Source organism: Cannabis sativa, chromosome X (assembly GCF_029168945.1).
Source record: "Cannabis sativa cultivar Pink pepper isolate KNU-18-1 chromosome X, ASM2916894v1, whole genome shotgun sequence".
Lineage (NCBI taxonomy): Eukaryota > Viridiplantae > Streptophyta > Magnoliopsida > Rosales > Cannabaceae > Cannabis > Cannabis sativa.
This window is the reverse complement of record NC_083610.1, coordinates 83,598,160-83,618,109: the sequence shown is the minus strand read 5'-3', so window position 1 is coordinate 83,618,109 and position 19,950 is coordinate 83,598,160. Positions and strand designations below refer to the sequence as shown.

The window sequence follows — 19,950 nt, the reverse complement described above, 5'->3', positions numbered from 1 at the left end:
TAATTAACATAAAGACAATTGCTAAGTACAAAAAATATAAGCAGTTTTGTCATAAATACATTTAGATCAGATTATTATTAAATTTTATTTTGATAAAAAATCAGTTAAAGGTCTTGTACTATTTTAAAAAATACAAACAAAACAGAAGATTTAATTAATAATTTTTACAAAATACAGAAAATTCAAAATAAAATTTACCCTCAAATTAATTTTTAAATATTTCTGTTAGAAAAAACAATTAATATTTTGAGCATTATTATTATTATTATGATAATTATTTTGTATATATATATTATATAAAAAAAGATAGTGTAGTCGTAATTAGTAAAATGGAGAAGTTTTTGTAAGCGTACGGCGATGAATAACCATATTCATGCAATTTTCTCCTTCATGATTTATGGAGAGGCAGATTATATGAACCGCTGATTTCTTTTCTTATGATCTGTTTGTTATCTCTTCAGAAATTAATTATGATATATATATATTTTAAGAGTAGAAAAAAACAGAAAAATGGGTAATGGATATTTTCGAAATGGAAGCCTTCCCTTATCCACATCAACCTGGCCACATTATTGTACACGTGGAGCTTATCTACGAACCTTGCTTTTCTCCGCCGTCGGCTATTTTTCTCAGGGATGATGTCACAGCGGTCACTCCCCCCTTCTTCATTATCCACTTTCCCTGAAATGTCAATTCTACCCTTTTTATGCTTATTTATTTTTACCCTTCTATTTATGATACATATATATTAATAATAATTTCTAAAAATCTGATATTGATGGACATAACCACAAATGATATGGGAAATTTGATTTTTTATGGTTACATTTAGTTAAATTTTTTTTTTAAACAAATAATAACTAATATTTGTAAGATATGACAATTTTTATGATATCCTTAAAATAACCCCATTTACATCACCCCATTTACACCATCGGGCCACCCATCGGACCACCCATCGGGCCACCCCATCGGACCACCATCGAACTACCCATCGGGCCACCCATCGGACCCATCGGACCACCCATCGGACTACCATCGGACCAAATCTGCTACCAACTTTTTTTTTATGTTTTTGTACTTACAAAAGTAGCATCAGGTGACCACCGGACCACTATCAGACCACCATCGGACCCCATCGGACTACCAATTTTTTTTTTTTTTTTTTGCATTAAAAAAAGTATGGAAAATTTGAGAGGGATATTTTTGGGTTTTAGATAAAGTGGTCATATATTTTCAATGCTGATATGTATTAGTTTAGAAATAAAATATTAGGTATATATAAGTATAGAAAATCAAATTGATATTTTGGAACTTAAATTTGTTTTGAATTTTTATGACGTAGTCAACAAGTGATCTATTGTAATTATTTACACACCAGTGGGAAAATATGAAGAATAAAACAGATCACCAGTCGTTATCAAACAAATATAATATTTTTGGCAAAAAGAAATATAAAATAAAAACAAAAAGGGCATATAAGTAATTGCAGTAGAAAATAACTCAGTAGCGGGAGCATTGAATGTCTTTTTATTTCTCTGACATAAAGAAGAATCTCTTATCTTCTCACCTCTCTCGTTCCTTCTAATCTGATCCTCGTTTTGGGTCACTTCATTAATATCCGAATCCAATTTAGGGTTTCTTTTCATTCTTCTTCTTCTACTACTGCTACTACAACTACCAGCTCCATTTTCAATCCTAGTTGTCCGATTCAGAGTTTTCTTTACTCTGATTCTTTCAGGTATTTTAAATTTTATTCATAAAATTCGATACTTCGATCGCACAACTCTTCTTCGGATTTCTTGCTTCGCATTCATTGTCTGAAAATAAAGCAAAGGATTTCCTTTCTTTCCTGGCCTTGATCGGTGATTCTAAGCTTCTGATTCTCGATCTCTGTTCTAAGGTAGAGACTCTTTGAAGGTCTTGAGGTTCGATCTAGGGTTCATGATTACTGATTTAAAAGGGAAAAAAAAACAGAGAAAGAAAGCTAATGACTAAACTATTGTAATAAAAATTCTGACAGAAAGAAAGCTGCATTAAAAACTAATATTCATGGACAGGATATTAATTTATTTTTCCTGGAAAATAATATTATAAATTCATAATTTTCAGTTATCGGTGATCAAGCATAATATTACGGTATATGTAATGTAAAATTATCCCCATTTTATATTTTGTTAGCTACTGACGCAGACTGACGATTTTTTGTAGACTTTTGCAGGTGGGGATGGGGTCTCTGCAAGGACCAGTTATTTGTCCCTCTGTTCGTGCTAAGCAAGGGGGATTTTACACTCTAGCCACGATGGGTTTTCCGGTAAAGGGTAGTCGTCTCAGAAGTGAATTGTGGGGATTCAAAGGGATCAACAATAGTAGCATCACCCAGGCAGGTTATCTTTCTCGTCAAGTAAGTGGGCGAAAATTCAAGACAATTAATTGTACTTTCAGTTCTTCGTCTAATGGAAACGGTAGCATGGCTGAAAATTTCAATGAAAACGACGAAGACTATGTCAAATCCAGCGTACTGGAAGCTGGTATGTTCGAAAGACATAGTTTTAAGTTAAATTTCATTTTACTTGTTTATTCGTTGATTTATGAGGGTGATTTGGACTGATCATGTTATTTCTTCTCTAGATTTAAGTGTTTGTTATTTGAGTTATCATATAACTATACTATGTGTGTGTCTATATGTATGCATGTTCATATATACATGTTAGTAATTGATGATTGTTTGATGTAGTTGAGGTGAAGAGTGGTGTAGACGGTTTCATGATTAAAATGAGGGATGGTAGGCATTTGAGGTGTGTCCATAACAATCCACAGGGTGGTCATCTGCCGGATTATGCTCCGCACCCTGCTATTGTGCTGAAGATGGAGGATGGAACTGGTCTTCTTCTTCCAATAATCGTTTGTATGTTTGCCCTCAGCATAATAGTTTGCAGTTCCTTTAAGAGGGCTACTTATGTGGACTTCATATGAAATTCCTTTTCTATTAATTTTTGTTTAAATGTTAACATATTGGTTTGCTTCGATTGCAGTGGAGATGCCTAGTGTTTTACTCATGGCGGCAGTGCGTAATGTTCAAATTGTATGTTTGCATTCTAACCCATCTTGCATCTTTTGATGATTATTACTGGTGTTTGTTTTGGAAGACTGATAATCATGTGGGAACTAGTTTGCTGCTACATTTATTTTGTTCTTCAAAATCTATATTGATAGTTAAATTATTTTTTGGTTTCCAGGCTAGGCCTACGCTTTATCAAGTGGTGAAAGAAATGATTGATAAAATGGGATACGAGGTAGGGTTCTGTTATTTCTTCTGCTAAAAGTTTGACCATGCTTCGTTCTGTTTAAAATGTTGGTTGTGAATTGTGATATTCTCTATTTTGCCATTTCAGGTTAAACTTGTTAGAGTGACTAAGAGAGTGCATGAAGCATATTTTGCTCAGTTATATCTTACAAAGGTATGTACACTCATGCTTCAGTTGCGCTCTCTCCCTCTCTCTCTCTCTCTCTCTCTCTATATATATATATATATATTTTCCCTTTGAGGTCTCTCATTCCTCAAGGGGATTCAAATCTCCTATCCCACCACTTAAGAGCATCCAACTCATTTAAAATGATAATTAATACACTTGTGGAATAAATGAATAAAAATAAATTATGATTTGAGTTGATTCCACTCGAGTTGTGGGATATGGAGAAGAGACGGAAAAAATGGGAATGAAGGGCGGTGTTGTCCCCTGAAGGTGGCATCGATCTCCCTTTATGGTGATTCAGTTTTCTGCTCACTCTGATTCATGTGGTTGCAGGTGGGTGATGAATCAGAGTGCATCAGCCTTGACCTTCGACCTTCAGATGCTATCAACATAGCAGTGAGATGCAAGGTACTGAATTATGTTTTTCCTTTCTGTTCTGTACCCTCAGTCTTGAAAATGCTTCAAGGCATATATGTAATTTCCAAAAGATCAATTTCACGGGCCCAATGGTTTTGAACCGCTGTTTGATGTTAAATTGGGATGGGATATGGTGATCTGATTTTTCTACACATCCAATAATGTGTTACTCAATTCCTGTACCACACAGATTTGTGAGTCCGACGAACCTTGTTTCGGAATAGAAATGAATATACCTACAATTCTTTCTTTTTAAAGGATACAAATGTGGCTGTGCATGACCTTATGTGGTGATTCTTTAAAATCTACAAGTTTTGAATGAGGACTGAAATGCTTAATGGCAGTTCCTGATTGACTGGACTAATATCATTTTCCGGTATTATATACAGGTGCCAATACAAGTCAACAAGTACCTGGCATACAGTGATGGAATGAGAGTAATTGAATCTGGGAAGCTCTTGACCCAGACCCTTGCTTCAGATGGCTTATTATTTGCTGAATTAGATCGGTAAGTTATAGATAAATTAGCGCTATAGTTTTTTTTTTTTTTTATAAAATTATGCATCGTGTGTGTACAATTATAGTTTGCTCTCCAATGCTGGTTCTTGGTTGGATGCTAAAGGTTCTATTTCCTTACCATAATTGTGTAAGTGTGTGCATGTGTTCTTTATTAAATTTGACTTTATTATTATTCTTAAGATGATGTTAGTCTCCTCTGATACCAGCAAAAAATGTAAGACTTGAAGAGGAACTTGTAATATCAGTCATTCAGTTCAGTTTAGTCCTCAAGTCCATAGTTCTAAATATTAAATTAATAACTGAAAACATTGATATCGGAACGTGAGTTAAAAGTAGACACTTTTTATAGCTAAATTAGATAAATAATAATGTTCAATGTCTTTGGAAAGATTGAGAGTGCATTCTTTTCATATTCTGGTGAAAGACAGTATTAATTTGAAGATTTATTGTTTCAGACCAAGCGGTCAGCCATGCGTTGAAACAAAGGAATTTAATCTTGTACGCAATATGCTGGTGGCAGCTGTTGAGGAGCGATACAGAGATGCTGGTAAGATTTCATTCTCTGGGAGTGTCAAATGGCAAGGCTGCTAGTATTGGTTTTGTGACTTTTCTTTTACTTCAGATCTGTATCACCTTATTTTTTGACTTTGGGTGTTTACTATTTGTCTACTTGATAATGCACTCATTGTTTATTAATAAAGATGCTGTAGAAAAAATGTGAGTACATTACTTGGTAGGATTCTACAAATAATTTATATGTCAGGTGATGAAGCTATAAGTTAATCAGGCACTAGTTTTCACTCGCGATCTACGGCATTCTTTTGCATGTTTTCATTTGGGTTTTTTTTTTTCATGCATCCAAAATCTCTATATCAACCTAATTCATAAAGTATGGTGGTGAATCTTGATATTATGTAATTGGAATTCTTATGGACCTCCCATTGTTCTACAGCTCAGTGGAGGGATAAACTAAGTCAACTTCGTGCTAGAAAGAACTTGGCATGACAGGTTAAAATATCATTTATATCATAATTGAATCTAAATTTTTGGTATTACAAACAAATTTAACTAAGTGATGTTTTTTTCTTACTTCTTTCAGCTGTGCTCGAAGATTATATTGTACATAGACAATTGTTCAGAGTTGGCCGGGCTGTGTCAGGGGGATCACTAGTGCCTTTTCCCTCTGCTCCATATGTATTTAGAAACTTGTGAATATTTATATTATATGTATGTTTATATATGTATGTATGTGTATGTATGTATTATATGTAAGTACAGAGGAACTTTACTGCCACTATAAGGTTAATAACAAGTGAGACACTTCGTTGGTTGTTAAGTTGGTTGGTGTACAATGTATATGGCATATGAAATCGTGTCATTAAACCTTAATTGTGCTTACTAGACTGATTATTGACTCTTACCAACCATTCCCTACAAAGCTACAAGTTACCATTCGAGCAGAACAGAGCATCTTTGTTTGTTTTATTTTCTTTTACTTTTCTGGTTTTGTGTAGTCCTGGGAGATACCTAATAGGCCTTTTGTCGTTCTTTCTCCCATATTGTGGACTAGCAATTTGGGCATTCAAATGTTACATTATTTTTTCCAGCAAAAAAATGTTGCATTCTTTTCAACAAATATCGTTATTTAATTTACATGAATCAAATGGAGAATTTGCAAAGTGGAGATACAAGTCAGGTAGCACAAAGTTATGATGTATACAATTGTGTCATATATATGCCAATAGAGACATTTCAAAGTGTATGTATGCTACCTTTAAGACATTTTTGCTTTTTTTTTGACACGCGGAAAGAGTTACAAGGAAGTGAAGATGCGTCATCGAAACACCACGGTGCTAGGCAGAGACATCATAGAAACATAATTGTGTGGTGATGCGTATCGTCATAGAAATCGCGTCATTTATATCTATTTAAATGATAAGAATTTCATTTGAAAAAGTTGAGATATTTATGCACTTCAAATTGCTAAGAAAAAAGAAAAGTAACTTAGGGCAAGTGGCGATGCGTTGCCATAAAACACAGTGGCGATGCGTCATTATAGAAAAACCACGATGCCAAGTAATCTCATATTGTCATAGAAATCGTGTCATTTATATCTATTTAAATGATAAGAATTTTATTTGAAAATTTGAGACATTTTTGCACTTCAAATTGCTAAGAAAAAAAGTAACTTAGGGCAAGTGACGATGCATTGCCATGAAAACACTACTACATTAGTTGATGTCACTTGGTGCCAGTGGTGTATAATTGTGTGTGATACATCGATATAGAAACACTGAGAGACCTACATAAGGGAGCTGTACCAAAACTTTTTATTTTATGTAATTTATTATAAATTAACTATGTAAAAAAATTATATATTATTTTATAGAAACTTTATAAATTAATTCCTTATATTTTGTTCCCCTAAACTTTATTTTCTCACTCCGTCAATGTTTTGTGTCATTAGGTTCCAAGAGAAACATAATTGTGTGGTGATGCATTTGCATAGAAACACTACTTGGCAATGTGTAATCAGGTGTCAGGTGACCTACAGTGGAGACACGTCATTTTAATTTATATATTAAAGGTGCATTTTAAAAAATTTGTGACAGTTTTGTGCGTTATAATGCTAAAAGAAGAGAATTTCTTTAAATAAATAAAAAAAAAATAGTGATGTGTCGCCATAGAAAGTCATTGCTAGATGACGCACATAATTGTAGTGATGCATCACCATAGAAACACCAGGTAATGTGTCATTTGGTACCAAGTGACGTACATAATTATGCAGTAATTCAAATCATTAATCTATATAAATGATCGAAGGTGCATTTGAAAAGTTCTAAGACATTTTTGCACTTTAAAATGCTAGAAGAGGAGATTAAATTAAAAAAAAAAATGAAGGTGTGTTGTAGAAACATATAGGGCGACATATTACTTGGTGCCAAGCCATGCATATTAATTGTGTGGTGATGCCTCGCCATAGCTAGTTTTGGATGGCTCTGACAATTCACAGCTAAGACAAGAATTTTCGCTATGCACTGCCATTCTCTATCACTTGCTTTGGTCGACAAGAAATGATAACTTTCATAATGACACCAAGTGGAGTTTTTTTGGAGTTGAAAAAGAAATTGATGACAAGTTTTAATCATCATTGGAAAGTGGCTATTCAAAGAAGTCCCTGGCTTTTTCCAAGAGAATTTAGTAGAAGTGGCTCATCCTGGCAGATTCAATTGTTGGATTAAAATCTTATTGTGGGCACATATGTATAATGTATATGCTATTATAAAGTGTGATACAAAATTAAATGATCAATTATGTTATGAGTATTTGTGGTGAATTCACACCCTCAAAATAAGTTGTTGCGGCAGTAACAATGTTCAAGAATGCATAAACAAAACTAAAACCAATCACAAAATCAAAACTTGAACTTAATTAAAATTAGACAGGAAAACTTAGCTCAATAATGAATGAATGATGAATCTTTATTGAATATGAATAGTCAGTAGTACACAATTATATGAGCCCAAGATTACAACTCAACACAGTGAATAATTACAAAGAATTGTCTCACATTGAGGGAAATCACTTCAAGAGTGATACTCTCATTACATCCCTCCACACACACTCACTATGATCTTGGACTCTCTCTCTCTAAATTGAATCTAAAGTATGAGCTTGGAGATTAGAGATCAAAACTCAGAAGATATAACTCTCTTTGAGACTAGGGGAACACCTATTTATAGTTGTTGGTGAGGTCTCCTTTAAGTTGGTATTAAAGCTAACTGTTATAACTAACAACAACTTTCTTCAGATTCATCTGATGAGCATATAGTAGGGCTGCACACGGGTCGGGTTTTCGGGTGGTCGGGTTCGGATTTTCGAATTTCGGGTGTTTGAAATTTGTAACCGAACCCGAGTTTCGGGTGGTCGGGTATGGCGGGTTTCGGGTCGGGTTCGGCGGGTTTAATGTGGTCGGGTTCGAGTTTTATCAGATTAATCCGAATGATTCATTTTTGGGCCCAAATATAACTACTTAATTTTTAAAAATACTATTTTTTTTTCTATTTTTAACATTTTTTTGAGCTTTATTGAATTAAAGCATATAAGTTTAAATAAAAAAATTGCATTATATATGATATAAATTATAATTTATATTCATGTACATCTGAATATAAATTATGTATATTGAAATCGGTGGTCTTGCATCACAGTCATTGTCCGCCGATTTCTGTATATTCAAATCATGTATATTGAAATCAATGCTATGAGCCTATGGCCACCATATATATTCAAATCCCATTGATTCCATTATTTCTCTGTAGCACGTTTCAAACAAACACAGATATGGCAAACATATAAATCCAACATATATAATTAAAGATAGAAAGAAAGAAACAATGAAATTTGAAGGTTGGCTTAAATGCCAGTAAGGCATATCAAAATTGGCTGGCATATCACAGTCTACGAAAGTAATTTCGTACTGGTCGGGTATCGGGTTACAACCCGACTAAATAAATGCATTGTTTTAAAACCCAAACCCGACACCCGTGCTGTGTATTTTCGGGTTAGACCCGACCCGACCACACGGGTTTCAAAATTTTTGGCTTTTTTCGGTAGCGGGTCGGGGCGGGTGGTCGGGTTTTCAGATTTGCGGGTATAAATGTTCAGCCCTAGCATATAGATGGACCTACTGACTTGACAGGTTAAGTGAATTTAATCCCAACAATTCTACTTGATTAGACTCACTTAATCTCTGATCCAAAAGAAATGAGTGAGGACATTATATGTCCTGAATGCTCAACAAGTTTAGATAGTGCCTAAACTTGTCTCTAGTTACACTTTCAGTGAAAATATCTGTAAGATTATCATGTGTGCTTATTTTCTTCACTTGCACCTTCTTGGATGACACAATATCCCTTATCAAGTGTAACTTGATATCAATGTGCTTTGACCTCTCATAAAACATTGGATTTTTCATGAGATGCAAAACACTTTGATTGTCACAATAAATTGTGATATACTCAAATTTGAAACCTAACTACTCTGTCAACCCCTTAAGCCATATAACTTCTTTGATGGCTTTTTGTACCAACCATGTATTCAGCTTTTGTTGAAGACAAGGCTACTACCTTCTATAGGTTAGATATCCAGCTGATGAAGCCCTCAAGAGCAGTGAACAAAAACCTTGTTAGGCTCTTTCTAGTGTCTAGGTTTGCTGCAAAATCTGAGTCCACAAAATCAATGATTTCTTCCTTGAGTTGGTTCTCCTTACTGAACATAATACCAGTGTCCAGAGTACCTTTCAGGTACCTCATTGTCCATTTCAGTGTTTCTCAATGTTCAGGGCCAGGGTCTGCTGACTACATTCATGGCATGAGCTAAGTCAGGTCTAGAACACACCATAAAGTACATGAGACTCCCAACACAATTTTCATAGAGAACATTGCTCATCTTGGCTCTTTCTACATCTGTTTTTGGTGACTGAGATGCATACAACTTGAAGTGTTGAGCAAGTGGTGTTGCAACTGGTTTGCACTTGACCATGCCAAACTTATTCAATACTTTCTGTAGGTAGGCAGCTTCAGAAAGTATTATCATGCCAGGCTTAGGTCTCTTTATGTCTATCCCATGAATTCTCTTTGCTTTGCCCAGATCTTTCATTTCAAACTCATCACTGAGTTTCCTTTTAGCTTGTCAATCTCTAACTTTGCTTTGCTAAAGATCAGTATATCATCAACATAGAGTAGAAAATAGGTTTGATTATTGAAATACACACATGAGTCATACTTGCTTTTAGTGTATCCAATATTCTGCATATAAGTGTCAAACCTCAAGTTCCATTGCTTAGATGCCTGCTTGAGGCCATAAAGAGACTTCTCGAGTAAGCAAACCTCATCTGGGTTCCCATTGTCAAAACCCTCAGGCTATTGCATATAGGTTTCCTCTTCTAATTTCCCATGTTAGAAAGTCGTCCTTTCATCCATCTGTTCAATCTCTAGGTCCATGCTTGCTGCCTTTGCCATCATGGCTCTGATTGAAGCTTGCTTGACCACTGAAGAGAAAATCTCATTGTAATCGATGCCTTCTTTCTGAGTGAACCCCTTGGCAACTAACCTTGCCTTGAATCTGTTAAGCTCATTCCCTGAACCTTCTTTATGCTTGAAAGCCATTTACATCCTACCAACTTGTAGAACTTTGGTTTCTTCACAACAATCCATGTTCTATTCTTCCTAAGAGACTGCATCTTTTCTTGGATGGCCTGCAGCCGTGCTGCAGCATCTTTACTTCTCATAGATTCTTGAAAGCTAGTGGGTTCTAAACTGTCAACTTCTTCTGCAATCATAAGTGCATATACAATGAATTCAACATAATCAAAACGATCAGGGGCTTTTCTCTATCTTCTCTCTCTATCTTTAGCTAATTGATAGCTGCTTAGTTTCTGTTGATCTTCATTGTCTTCCCTTTCTATTGCCTCAGTTCCATCTAGAGCAACATTAGTTGGTGCTATGGGAGCAACCTGCTCCACCTCAATCTGGACATTCTCATCTAATACAGTTTCACTATCTTTGGAAATGCTCTTGGTTTTCATGGCCATTTCATCTTCCTTGAAAACAACATCTCTACTAATCAAGCACTTCTTGAATCCAGGTTCTACACACCACACTCTACATCCCTTAACCTCTTCAGGGTAGCCTAGAAACATGCATCTCAATGCTCTAGGTTGCAACTTATCTTGTCTAACATGCACAAATGCAGTACATCCAAATACTTTCAAGTGATCTAAGTTTGGGGGTCCATAACTCTTGTGGGGGTCTTGAAGTTGTTTGGCATAGATAGTGATCTATTGATTAGATAACAAGCTATTTTAAGAGCTTCTCCCCAAAAGGTTCTGTCCAAACGAGCTCCTAGTAACATGCACCTAACCTTCTAAATCAATGTTCTATTCATCCTCTTAGCAACACTATTTTGATGAGGGGTTTTGATTACAATTTTATATCTCTTGATTCCTAGGCATACAATCCCTTGAACTCATTTGAGCAGTACTCAAGACCATTGTCAGTTCTTAGTACGTTGATTTTGTTCCCAGTCTGGTTTCCTAGTAGCCTCTTCCATGTATCAAAGGTTCCTAGAGCCTCATCTTTGCTTTTCAACAAATAAACCCAAACTTTCCTACTGTAATCATCAACTTCACTTAATTTTACTGTTTCAGTGATTGTTTATGTACTAAACCATGCTCACTAGACTTTGATATCTACCAAATCATTTCCCTCAAACTTTGATATCTACTATATCGTGCCCCCTGAACTTTCATCCATGTCAGAATTTTTTTACTAAAATTAGACAAAAGTTTTTAAATTTAACAATTTCAATAGTTCGAGGGGAATTTTTAACGGCCAAAAAAGTTCAGGGGGCATGATTTGGTACATGTCAAAATTCGGGGGAAAAAAATTATTAATTAGCCTTTATTTATTTATTTATTTATATGAAAGAACAATAAGCTCATTAGACTAAAAAGATAAGAAATCGTAAGGAGAATTCCATTTCTTTAACAAATACATGGCTAGATATTTTAGCTCTCTTTAATTTGTTAGTCCATCCGTAACAGAATTCAAAACGTTTAATAAAGATCTAGTACTTATTTAAAAAATGAAAATAAAAAGATTGCATTAAAAACCTCAAGATCGATGGTAGTATTTATTGTCCTTTAATCTTTCTTAAGGGTACAATTAGAAGAATAGGATGATTTCTTGTTACCAGACATTTTTGTCTTCATTATTATTTATGAAACAAGTGACATCTTTGTATGGACAAAATTCCAGCTAATGCTTGCGTGTTTGCATTCACAAATGTGTTAATAGCTTTGCCTAAAATTTCCTATTTCTTACGCAATTAATGCATTTTACGAAATGATATCCATTAATCATATGCATTGCATTGTCATTATAAAAGAGAAAAGAAGAAAGATTGAAAAGAAGCACAATAATAGTCAAAGGATTTGAGAAGCTTATAAATCAATATTTAACAAAATGAAATGTACTTAATTTAACTCACGTCAAATACACGAATTAAGGTGGCGTTTGGTTGGAGGTAATGAAATGGAATGGAATGAAAATGAAATAATTTTCATTCTATGTCTTTGTTTGGTTGCATTTTAAAGTATTGCAATGACATTCCAATGGAATGCTCTTTCCACCATTTTGGTGGAATGACTATTCCATTTTAAAAAGGAAAGAATAACCATTCCAATGTAACAAGAAAAAAAATTTAATTATTTTTTTATCAATTTTTTTTTTATGCATTTTAAATTTTATTCCATTCCATTCTTATTCCCATTCCCATTCCCATTCCTATTCCTATATTTTCATTCCTCCCAACCAAATGCCTCCTTAGATCTGTGTTTTGTAAAATACACCAAATTAATATTCTGAGCTTAAATTTAGTTAATTAATTCTTAACGAAATGATACACCCAACTTAATTTTTTAAGAATGACTTCGGATGTAGCTCAAACAATACTTTCAAATTTAACTTAAATTATCAATTGGCTATTTAATAATTTTTCTCTCTGAATTTTGACATGTACTAAATTGTGCCCCTAAATTTCTTTGGCCGTTAAAAATTCTCTTTGAACTATTGAGATTGTTAAATTTAAGTACTTTTATCTAATTTTAGTAAAAAAAATTCTAACATGAATGAAAGTTCAAGGGACATGATTTAGTACATATCAAAGTTTGAGGGGCACAATTTAGTAGATATCAAAGTCTGGAGAGCATGGTTTAGTACATAAACAATCACTGAAACAGTAAAATTAAATGAAATTAGACAAAAGTCCTTAAATTTAACAATCTCAATAGTTCGGGGGAATTTTTAATAGCAAAAAAAGTTCAGGAGACACGATTTACTACATGTCAAAATTCAGGGAATAAATTACTAATTAGTCTTTATCAATTTGATTTACTTTATAAAAATGGAACTTGATTTATTATTTAACAAAACACAAAAACCAATCAAATATTGACGTTAAGAAACCAATAATTCTTATTATATCTCCGGACTCTCTTGCTTAAAAATGAAAAAGCTAGAAATCTAATACTTTAGTAATTAAAAGTCAAAGAGATTGTGAAGAAGTCAACTAACGTCGGCAAGTTCCCGCCAAGACGCGCCATATGTCCACGTGGCAGTGTAGGACCAGGAGGAGAAGGAGAAGGACCACAATCACACCGTTATATCTTCTTCTATCAAAATTCGTTGGCTTTGGATTTCCCTTGGCTCCACCTTCACCCAATCCAACCCAACACAACATTTAATTCGATGACATAATTGAATCAATTAATTCTTGAATTTAAAAAACACTATTCTCTACTGATTGAATGAAACCCCAATAATTGTAACTAAAATATCCTAATTTTGACTAACTTATACTATTCCAAATTCCAATCCTAACTTTCTCAGTCTGACTCCTCTCCAATCTTCATCTGCCGGACCGGTACAATCTTTACCATGTCTGGCCCGCTTGATAGATTCGCCCTCCCTTGTGAGTTGCATCTTTCTTTTCTTGATCGATGAAGTTTTAGGGTTCTGTTTTTGTTTTTTTTTTTTAGCTATTGATTTGCTTTAAATTCGACTGTTTTTGTTAGACAATTTTATTACGACTTGTATTGTACCATAATTATACTCCGGGCTGTGAATTTTTATTCTTCCCAATTATAGATTTTTTTTTTTGGTGTGATAATAGTGTAGCTGTTATTATCTTTGTTCCTCTGTTATTTATTTGTTAATGTATGTATAGATTGCATATATTCTGAGTGAGAACAAATATTTGTTTGGTTAGGCTTTGATGGGTATTCTGGGCATGATGAAAGAAAGGAAAGGAAATCAGATTTTGAAATCTCGGAAGATGACAAGAGGACGAGAATTGGGAGCCTTAAAAAGAAAGCAATTAATGCGTCTAGTAAATTTAGACATTCTCTTAAGAGAAAAAGAAGGAAAAGTGGGAGTGGGAGTGGGAGTGGGATCCGGAGAAATTCTCTTTCCATTGAGGATGTTCGTGATTTCGAGGAGTTGCAGGCTGTGGACGCATTTCGACAAGCACTCATCTTGGAGGAGTTGCTACCTCCAAGATATGATGACTATCATATGTTGTTGAGGTACCTTTTTTCTTTTTCTACAGATACAATTGGAACAATTGTGCTGCTGCTTTCTTTGTTCTCATTCTCCAGTTGTTTTCATTGCAGATTCTTGAAAGCAAGGAAGTTTGATATCGATAAAGCCAAACAAATGTGGAGCAACATGATCCAATGGAGGAAAGACTTTGGAACGGACACAATTTTGGAGGTAATGTTAACCGATTGTCTTATTTTGTTTAATGTTTACAAGTCTAAATCTGGATACGCTGATGTTAAAATTCTGTTTGAATTACAAAGAAAATGATTGCGAATTAAGTGTTTAATTGTAACTATTATCTTCAGGATTTTGAGTTTAATGAGCGGAACGAAGTTATGAACTACTACCCTCAGGGTTATCATGGTGTGGACAAAGAAGGAAGACCTGTTTACATTGAAAGATTGGGAAAAGTTGATGCCAACAAGCTTATGTTAGTGACTACTATGGATCGATATGTGAGATACCATGTCCAGGAGTTTGAGAAGTGTTTTTCCATTAAGTTTCCAGCATGCTCTGTTGCTGCTAAGAGACACATTGATTCAAGTACAACAATATTAGATGTTCAAGGCGTAGTATGTCTGCTAACTTTGAATTATTTATTCATGTTCTATTACCTGTTCCTTTGGCATTAGACAGTATCCTATGTTTCTCATCCCAATTTCAAATTATTCTACCTTTTTAGGGTTTTAAAAACTTAACCAAGTCAGCACGAGAGCTCATCACGCGCTTGCAGAAAATTGATAATGACAACTACCCTGAGGTGACCTGGTCTTCATATTTAACATTCTCATCTAATTTCTTGTGTTGGTAATTTTGGCAATATTTTTCAGTAATGTTTAGGGTCTAAATTTAAGGGCATGCCCTCTAATGTGATGGTGCAGACACTTTGCCGAATGTTTATAATTAATGCTGGTCCTGGTTTTAAGCTGCTATGGAGTACAGTTAAATCATTTCTTGACCCAAAAACAACTACCAAGATTCATGTATGTATGTTTCACTTTCAGAAAAAAAAAAGATTCATGTATGTTTCAATACATTTTGCTTTCCTTGTATAGTTTTCAATTGCAGACTCATTGTCAATGTCAACTGATGGTTCACTGGTATTGGATTTCCCCAGGTTCTTGGCAATAAGTACCAGAGCAAATTGCTTGAAATTATTGATGCAAGGTAGCATTTTCCTTGAATATATACTGTTAGTTCTATTTAACATCGGCTAACTGTTGAGTTTTCTTTTTCTTTTGCTATCTCTGCACTCTTTCTAGTGAGTTGCCTGATTTTCTTGGAGGAAGCTGTAACTGTGTTGATCAGGGGGGCTGCATGAGGTCTGATAAGGGACCATGGAATGATCCCAGTATATTAAAGGTTTTTTTTCCCGTGATTTTTTAATCTTTTAGCTATTGAAAATTTGTTATGTGACATTGCTCAAATGAAATGCTTGTTTTCTTGCAGGTGGTACTTAGTGGTGAAGCACAGTGTTTTAGACAGATAGTAACAGTTTCCAACAGCGAGGGGAGGTTGGTTTCTTGTGATAAGTCCCGGATTTCAATGGTATTATCTGAAAGACCACCTTACTGTCGATAATTTGCTCATGTAATTTTTGTTAACTTTGTTAACTTTACATCAATTCTGGCCTTTTCTTTGTGGATTCAGATACGAAGTAGTGATACATCTGCTGCAGAATCAGGATCTGAAGTGGAAGAAATGGCTTCACCCAAATTAAATAAAAGCTATTTACAACCAAAGTTGACTCCTGTCTGTGAGGAAGTAAGTGTACTGATTTAGAATGACAATATGCAGACCACTTCTGTTGGATATATCAATAAACTTATACTCAATCGGGTTTATGTTTGTCTAGGCTAGAGTCACTGGTAAGGCAAGCAACACTGGGGGAATCTCTGAGTATGATGAATATGTTCCCATGGTTGATAAGGCTGTTATTGGCTGGGAAAAGCGCAAATCCCAGCAAATTCCATCTGTTTCTGGCGGTGAGAATGTTTAAGTGGACTTTGATTTGAAATTTTCACATTTTTTTTCCAATTATGAACTAATTTTTAACACATGAAATTCAATGAGAAATAAAATTGAGAGGCTCTGGTGGCATTGTGGAAAGCAAGACATATTGGCGGTTCTACTCCTTTATTAATCATTTATAATTTTATCTCAAAAACAATTAACCAAACAAAACTACTTAATTCTGTTTAACAAAACCACGAGGACTGTGAATGAGCTTTGGGCTATCTGAGGTTATAGCTCGACATCATAGAGAATAACTTATTTCTTAGTTATATTTAATATGAATCTGATGACCAATCTGATTTTTTGGAATCTATTGCAGGGCCACCAACTGTTTCAAGTGTAGAAGAAACTACAAAGGGATTCTTTGCTCATTACTGGGCTGTGCTTCTGGCCATCTTTGTTACTCTCATTACTCTCATCCAATCAGTTACATGTCGTGTTACTAATAAATTTCACTACTCATTTTCTGTTTCTGGCAACAACGTCTCTGAGATGACTGCTGAATCAGCTCCAGTGGAGTTCCAGCCCCCTTCACCGGCTCCAGGGTTTCCAAAGGCAGACCTTCTTTCATCTGCTTTGATAAAGCTTGGGGAGCTAGAAGAAAAGGTGAGTATGCTACAAGCGAAGCCATTTGAAATGCCTTGTGAGAAAGAAGAGCTGCTCAATGCTGCTGTTTATCGTGTGGATGCTTTAGAAGCAGAGTTAATTGCTACAAAAAAGGTTATTCTTCCACATCTCATAAAGGATTATGCATTTCACTTAACTTAGTAATCTTTTTTTTCGGTAAATACATGATGCATCTGCAAAATTTCGTTGCTGTGTCAGCTGTTTTGAACATTCAAGTGTTGATTACGTATTTGCTTTTTATGGTGTGTTAGGCTTTACATGAAGCTCTAATGAAGCAAGATGAACTACTTGAATATATAGATGGAAGAGAACAGGCAAAACTTCGGGTAAGCTGAGGATAATGCGGCATTAATTTGATTTGTAATATATTTGAGAATGAGCCTAACAATGTCACATGGTTTTCCGCAGAGAAAGAAGTGGTGCTGGTAAAGAGTACTGGTGTACAGCATTTGAAGAAATATTTTTTGGTAAATATACTTGATGGTTTTCTGTACATAATATGCTTGTATATGTGAGATGCCTGTATAGCGAATTGAAGAGGTGTTGTCCTCCTCTTCTCCTAAATAAAGGCTCCTTTCCTTTCCTTCTACTTTGCTTTCGCAATGGATTATGCTAATAATGGTACAAAACTTCGTTTCTGTAATTTTTCTGAATCTTCATAAAGGCTATGTAATCTTTCGTTTGGGACTCAGAAATATATAATATTTATGGATATGTATTCAAGATAATTCTCGTACAGGGCAACCAAAAACATCCCTGTGTGTCTTTGAAAAAAAAATCCATGTGTGGGGGTGTTTGTTGGCCAATAGTACAGTACCGCATTATTAAATTAAGGCTTAAGTGCGTGATGTAGGGGAATTTGAGTTTCTGTGCTTCATGTGGACTCCTAAATAATTCTCCTAATTCAAAAAAAATCCCATTTAATACCACTCTATCAAAAATATGCTATTTGTTCACTCTAGTTCCAAAAATGCTTTCCTCATAATTTTTCCCCCACTCTCTAACTTTTCATTTTCTTTCTATCTCTCTTGTTCCTATCCCTCTCCATCGATCACTTCTCTCTTTCTCTCATTGTTCCTTCTGTTAACCTTGTGCCTTCAACGACCCCGTGCCTTCGTGACCCATCTCAGTTGAAGATCGAACCATGAAGACCCATGCCTCTGCCTTTTTGAGTGAAAACCTCATCTTCAAACAAATGAACCCAGATCTCTGCCATTTTTTGTCATCTTTTACCAGAAACTCGATGCTCTCAATGAGGGCTTGACAATAACTCCAGGGAGGGTGGGCGGGGGGTGTTTAATCAGTGTTATTTTTACCAAAGACTTGATGCCCTTGACGAGGGCTCAAAAATAATTCGATAAGAATTTAATGTGTCATTTTTGCTTTGAACTTGATGCCCGAATCGAGAACTTATCGACTTTAACCTCAACTAAACACATTCCAGAAAAATGAAACCTCATAGAGCCTATATCGATCTTATATTGAGTTATCATGGAATCTATCGAACATAAAGCAAAAAATGTAAAAAAAAAAAAAAAAGAAGTGGGGAGGGGGGCAAATTTCATAGAGATTTATAACTAAACTCAAAATTTATCCTTAACCTTCAATGTGTTCTCTGGAGGTTGCAGTTGTAGTTTTGCAGTGGCAAAGGTGGGGGCGAGGGCCGGGGCGAATGGTTCGCTTCAATATTTATGAGTCTTTGGGTTAGATTTTGGGGGTCAAGTTTAGGTTTCAAGGTTCGAGGGATAGGGAGTGGGATGGTTGGGTGTGGACTGTGGCGTAGTGGCTACGATGGATAATAAAAATTTATACATCATCTAAAAATATAATATTTTATTTTATTTCTCTTTCACATTATTTTTGACACTCTTACTTTTAAAAACATTCAAATGTATAGAACTTTTAAAAAATGCTATAATTATGATCTCACACATTATTATTTAATATATATTGTAATTATTAGCTACAATAATTTTTTAGTTTCAATTTTTTATTAAAAAATAATGAATAGCATCAATGCTACAACATAGCATCCATGCAAATTTTTAGAATGACATCATCTTCTCTCCAATGGTATAGCATCTCAATATTTTGCCATATAATATGTCCACCTCACCAAGCATCTCAAAAATTTTACCATTGGAGATGCTCTTAATCTGACAGGTTGTGTTATCATTTGGTGTGGTGGCGTTTGAAAGAGAAAGAGAGATATTTGAATAGGTAAGAAAATTATGGGAGGGCTAGTTTTTGTACTAGTTAAACAATAACAAACTTTTGATAGAGTGGTATGATAATGTGGGATTTTTTTGAAGGCTATTAAGGATTTTTACTCTTGAACTATTTTAGCTACCAAACAGGTCTCTTGAATTTTTTTGTTTGTTAAAATTTCTTTTAAATTATTCACAATGCTAAAATATTAAGCTTTTATTAAGTTTTATCTCATATGATTAACAAAATATTGATGTGGTTGCTATGTCATCGTCATATGAACATCACATGTGCAATTTAATATTTAACAAATTTATTATCTTATTAACTATCGATAAATAAAGATAAATTTTAATGTTAAATTTTATTTTTAATTGTTGATAAGAAAAGATACTTGGCCCTTATGTTGCAATGACACATCAACACATTAATACTTTGTTAACAAAAGTTTTATATTTTAGTATTGTGATTAGTTTAGAAAAAAAGTTTAACGGACAAAAAAATTCAAAAAGCACAATTTGGTA

At 34.5% G+C, this 19,950-nt stretch overlaps 2 protein-coding genes across 8 annotated transcripts; both read left to right on the top strand.

Annotated features, from left to right (window-relative positions):
* Window positions 1-1,516: 1,516 nt before the first annotated feature.
* Window positions 1,517-5,748, top strand: LOC115701129 (bifunctional nuclease 2). 6 transcript variants are annotated; one of them, XR_009685259.1, is made up of 11 exons: window positions 1,517-1,903; window positions 2,212-2,531; window positions 2,738-2,908; window positions 3,036-3,085; window positions 3,240-3,296; window positions 3,396-3,461; window positions 3,810-3,884; window positions 4,283-4,401; window positions 4,478-4,539; window positions 4,868-4,959; window positions 5,512-5,652. XR_009685259.1 is itself a non-coding variant. In XM_030628859.2 (11 exons), the coding sequence occupies exons 2-10, from the start codon at window positions 2,228-2,230 to the stop codon at window positions 5,415-5,417; spliced, it is 987 nt and encodes a 328-aa protein (XP_030484719.1). In that variant the 5' UTR covers window positions 1,517-1,903; window positions 2,212-2,227; the 3' UTR covers window positions 5,418-5,420; window positions 5,512-5,706. The 6 variants fall into 6 exon arrangements, 5 of the variants coding, with proteins under 5 accessions (XP_030484719.1, XP_030484698.1, XP_030484704.1 ...); XM_030628859.2 differs by lacking the exon at window positions 4,478-4,539 and adding an exon at window positions 5,365-5,420 and having other exon boundaries at window positions 5,512-5,706; XM_030628838.2 differs by lacking the exon at window positions 4,478-4,539 and having other exon boundaries at window positions 5,512-5,748.
* Window positions 5,749-13,672: 7,924 nt separating this feature from the next.
* LOC115701123 (phosphatidylinositol/phosphatidylcholine transfer protein SFH6) lies at window positions 13,673-17,946 on the top strand. Of its 2 annotated transcripts, XM_030628824.2 has the most exons (14): window positions 13,673-13,946; window positions 14,244-14,559; window positions 14,647-14,746; window positions 14,881-15,147; window positions 15,258-15,335; window positions 15,457-15,558; window positions 15,693-15,742; window positions 15,838-15,937; window positions 16,025-16,123; window positions 16,226-16,339; window positions 16,431-16,560; window positions 16,911-17,311; window positions 17,470-17,544; window positions 17,627-17,946. In XM_030628824.2, the coding sequence occupies exons 1-14, from the start codon at window positions 13,913-13,915 to the stop codon at window positions 17,645-17,647; spliced, it is 1,887 nt and encodes a 628-aa protein (XP_030484684.1). In that variant the 5' UTR covers window positions 13,673-13,912; the 3' UTR covers window positions 17,648-17,946. The 2 variants fall into 2 exon arrangements, with proteins under 2 accessions (XP_030484684.1, XP_060963067.1); XM_061107084.1 differs by having other exon boundaries at window positions 13,674-13,946; window positions 14,244-14,746.
* Window positions 17,947-19,950: the final 2,004 nt, after the last annotated feature.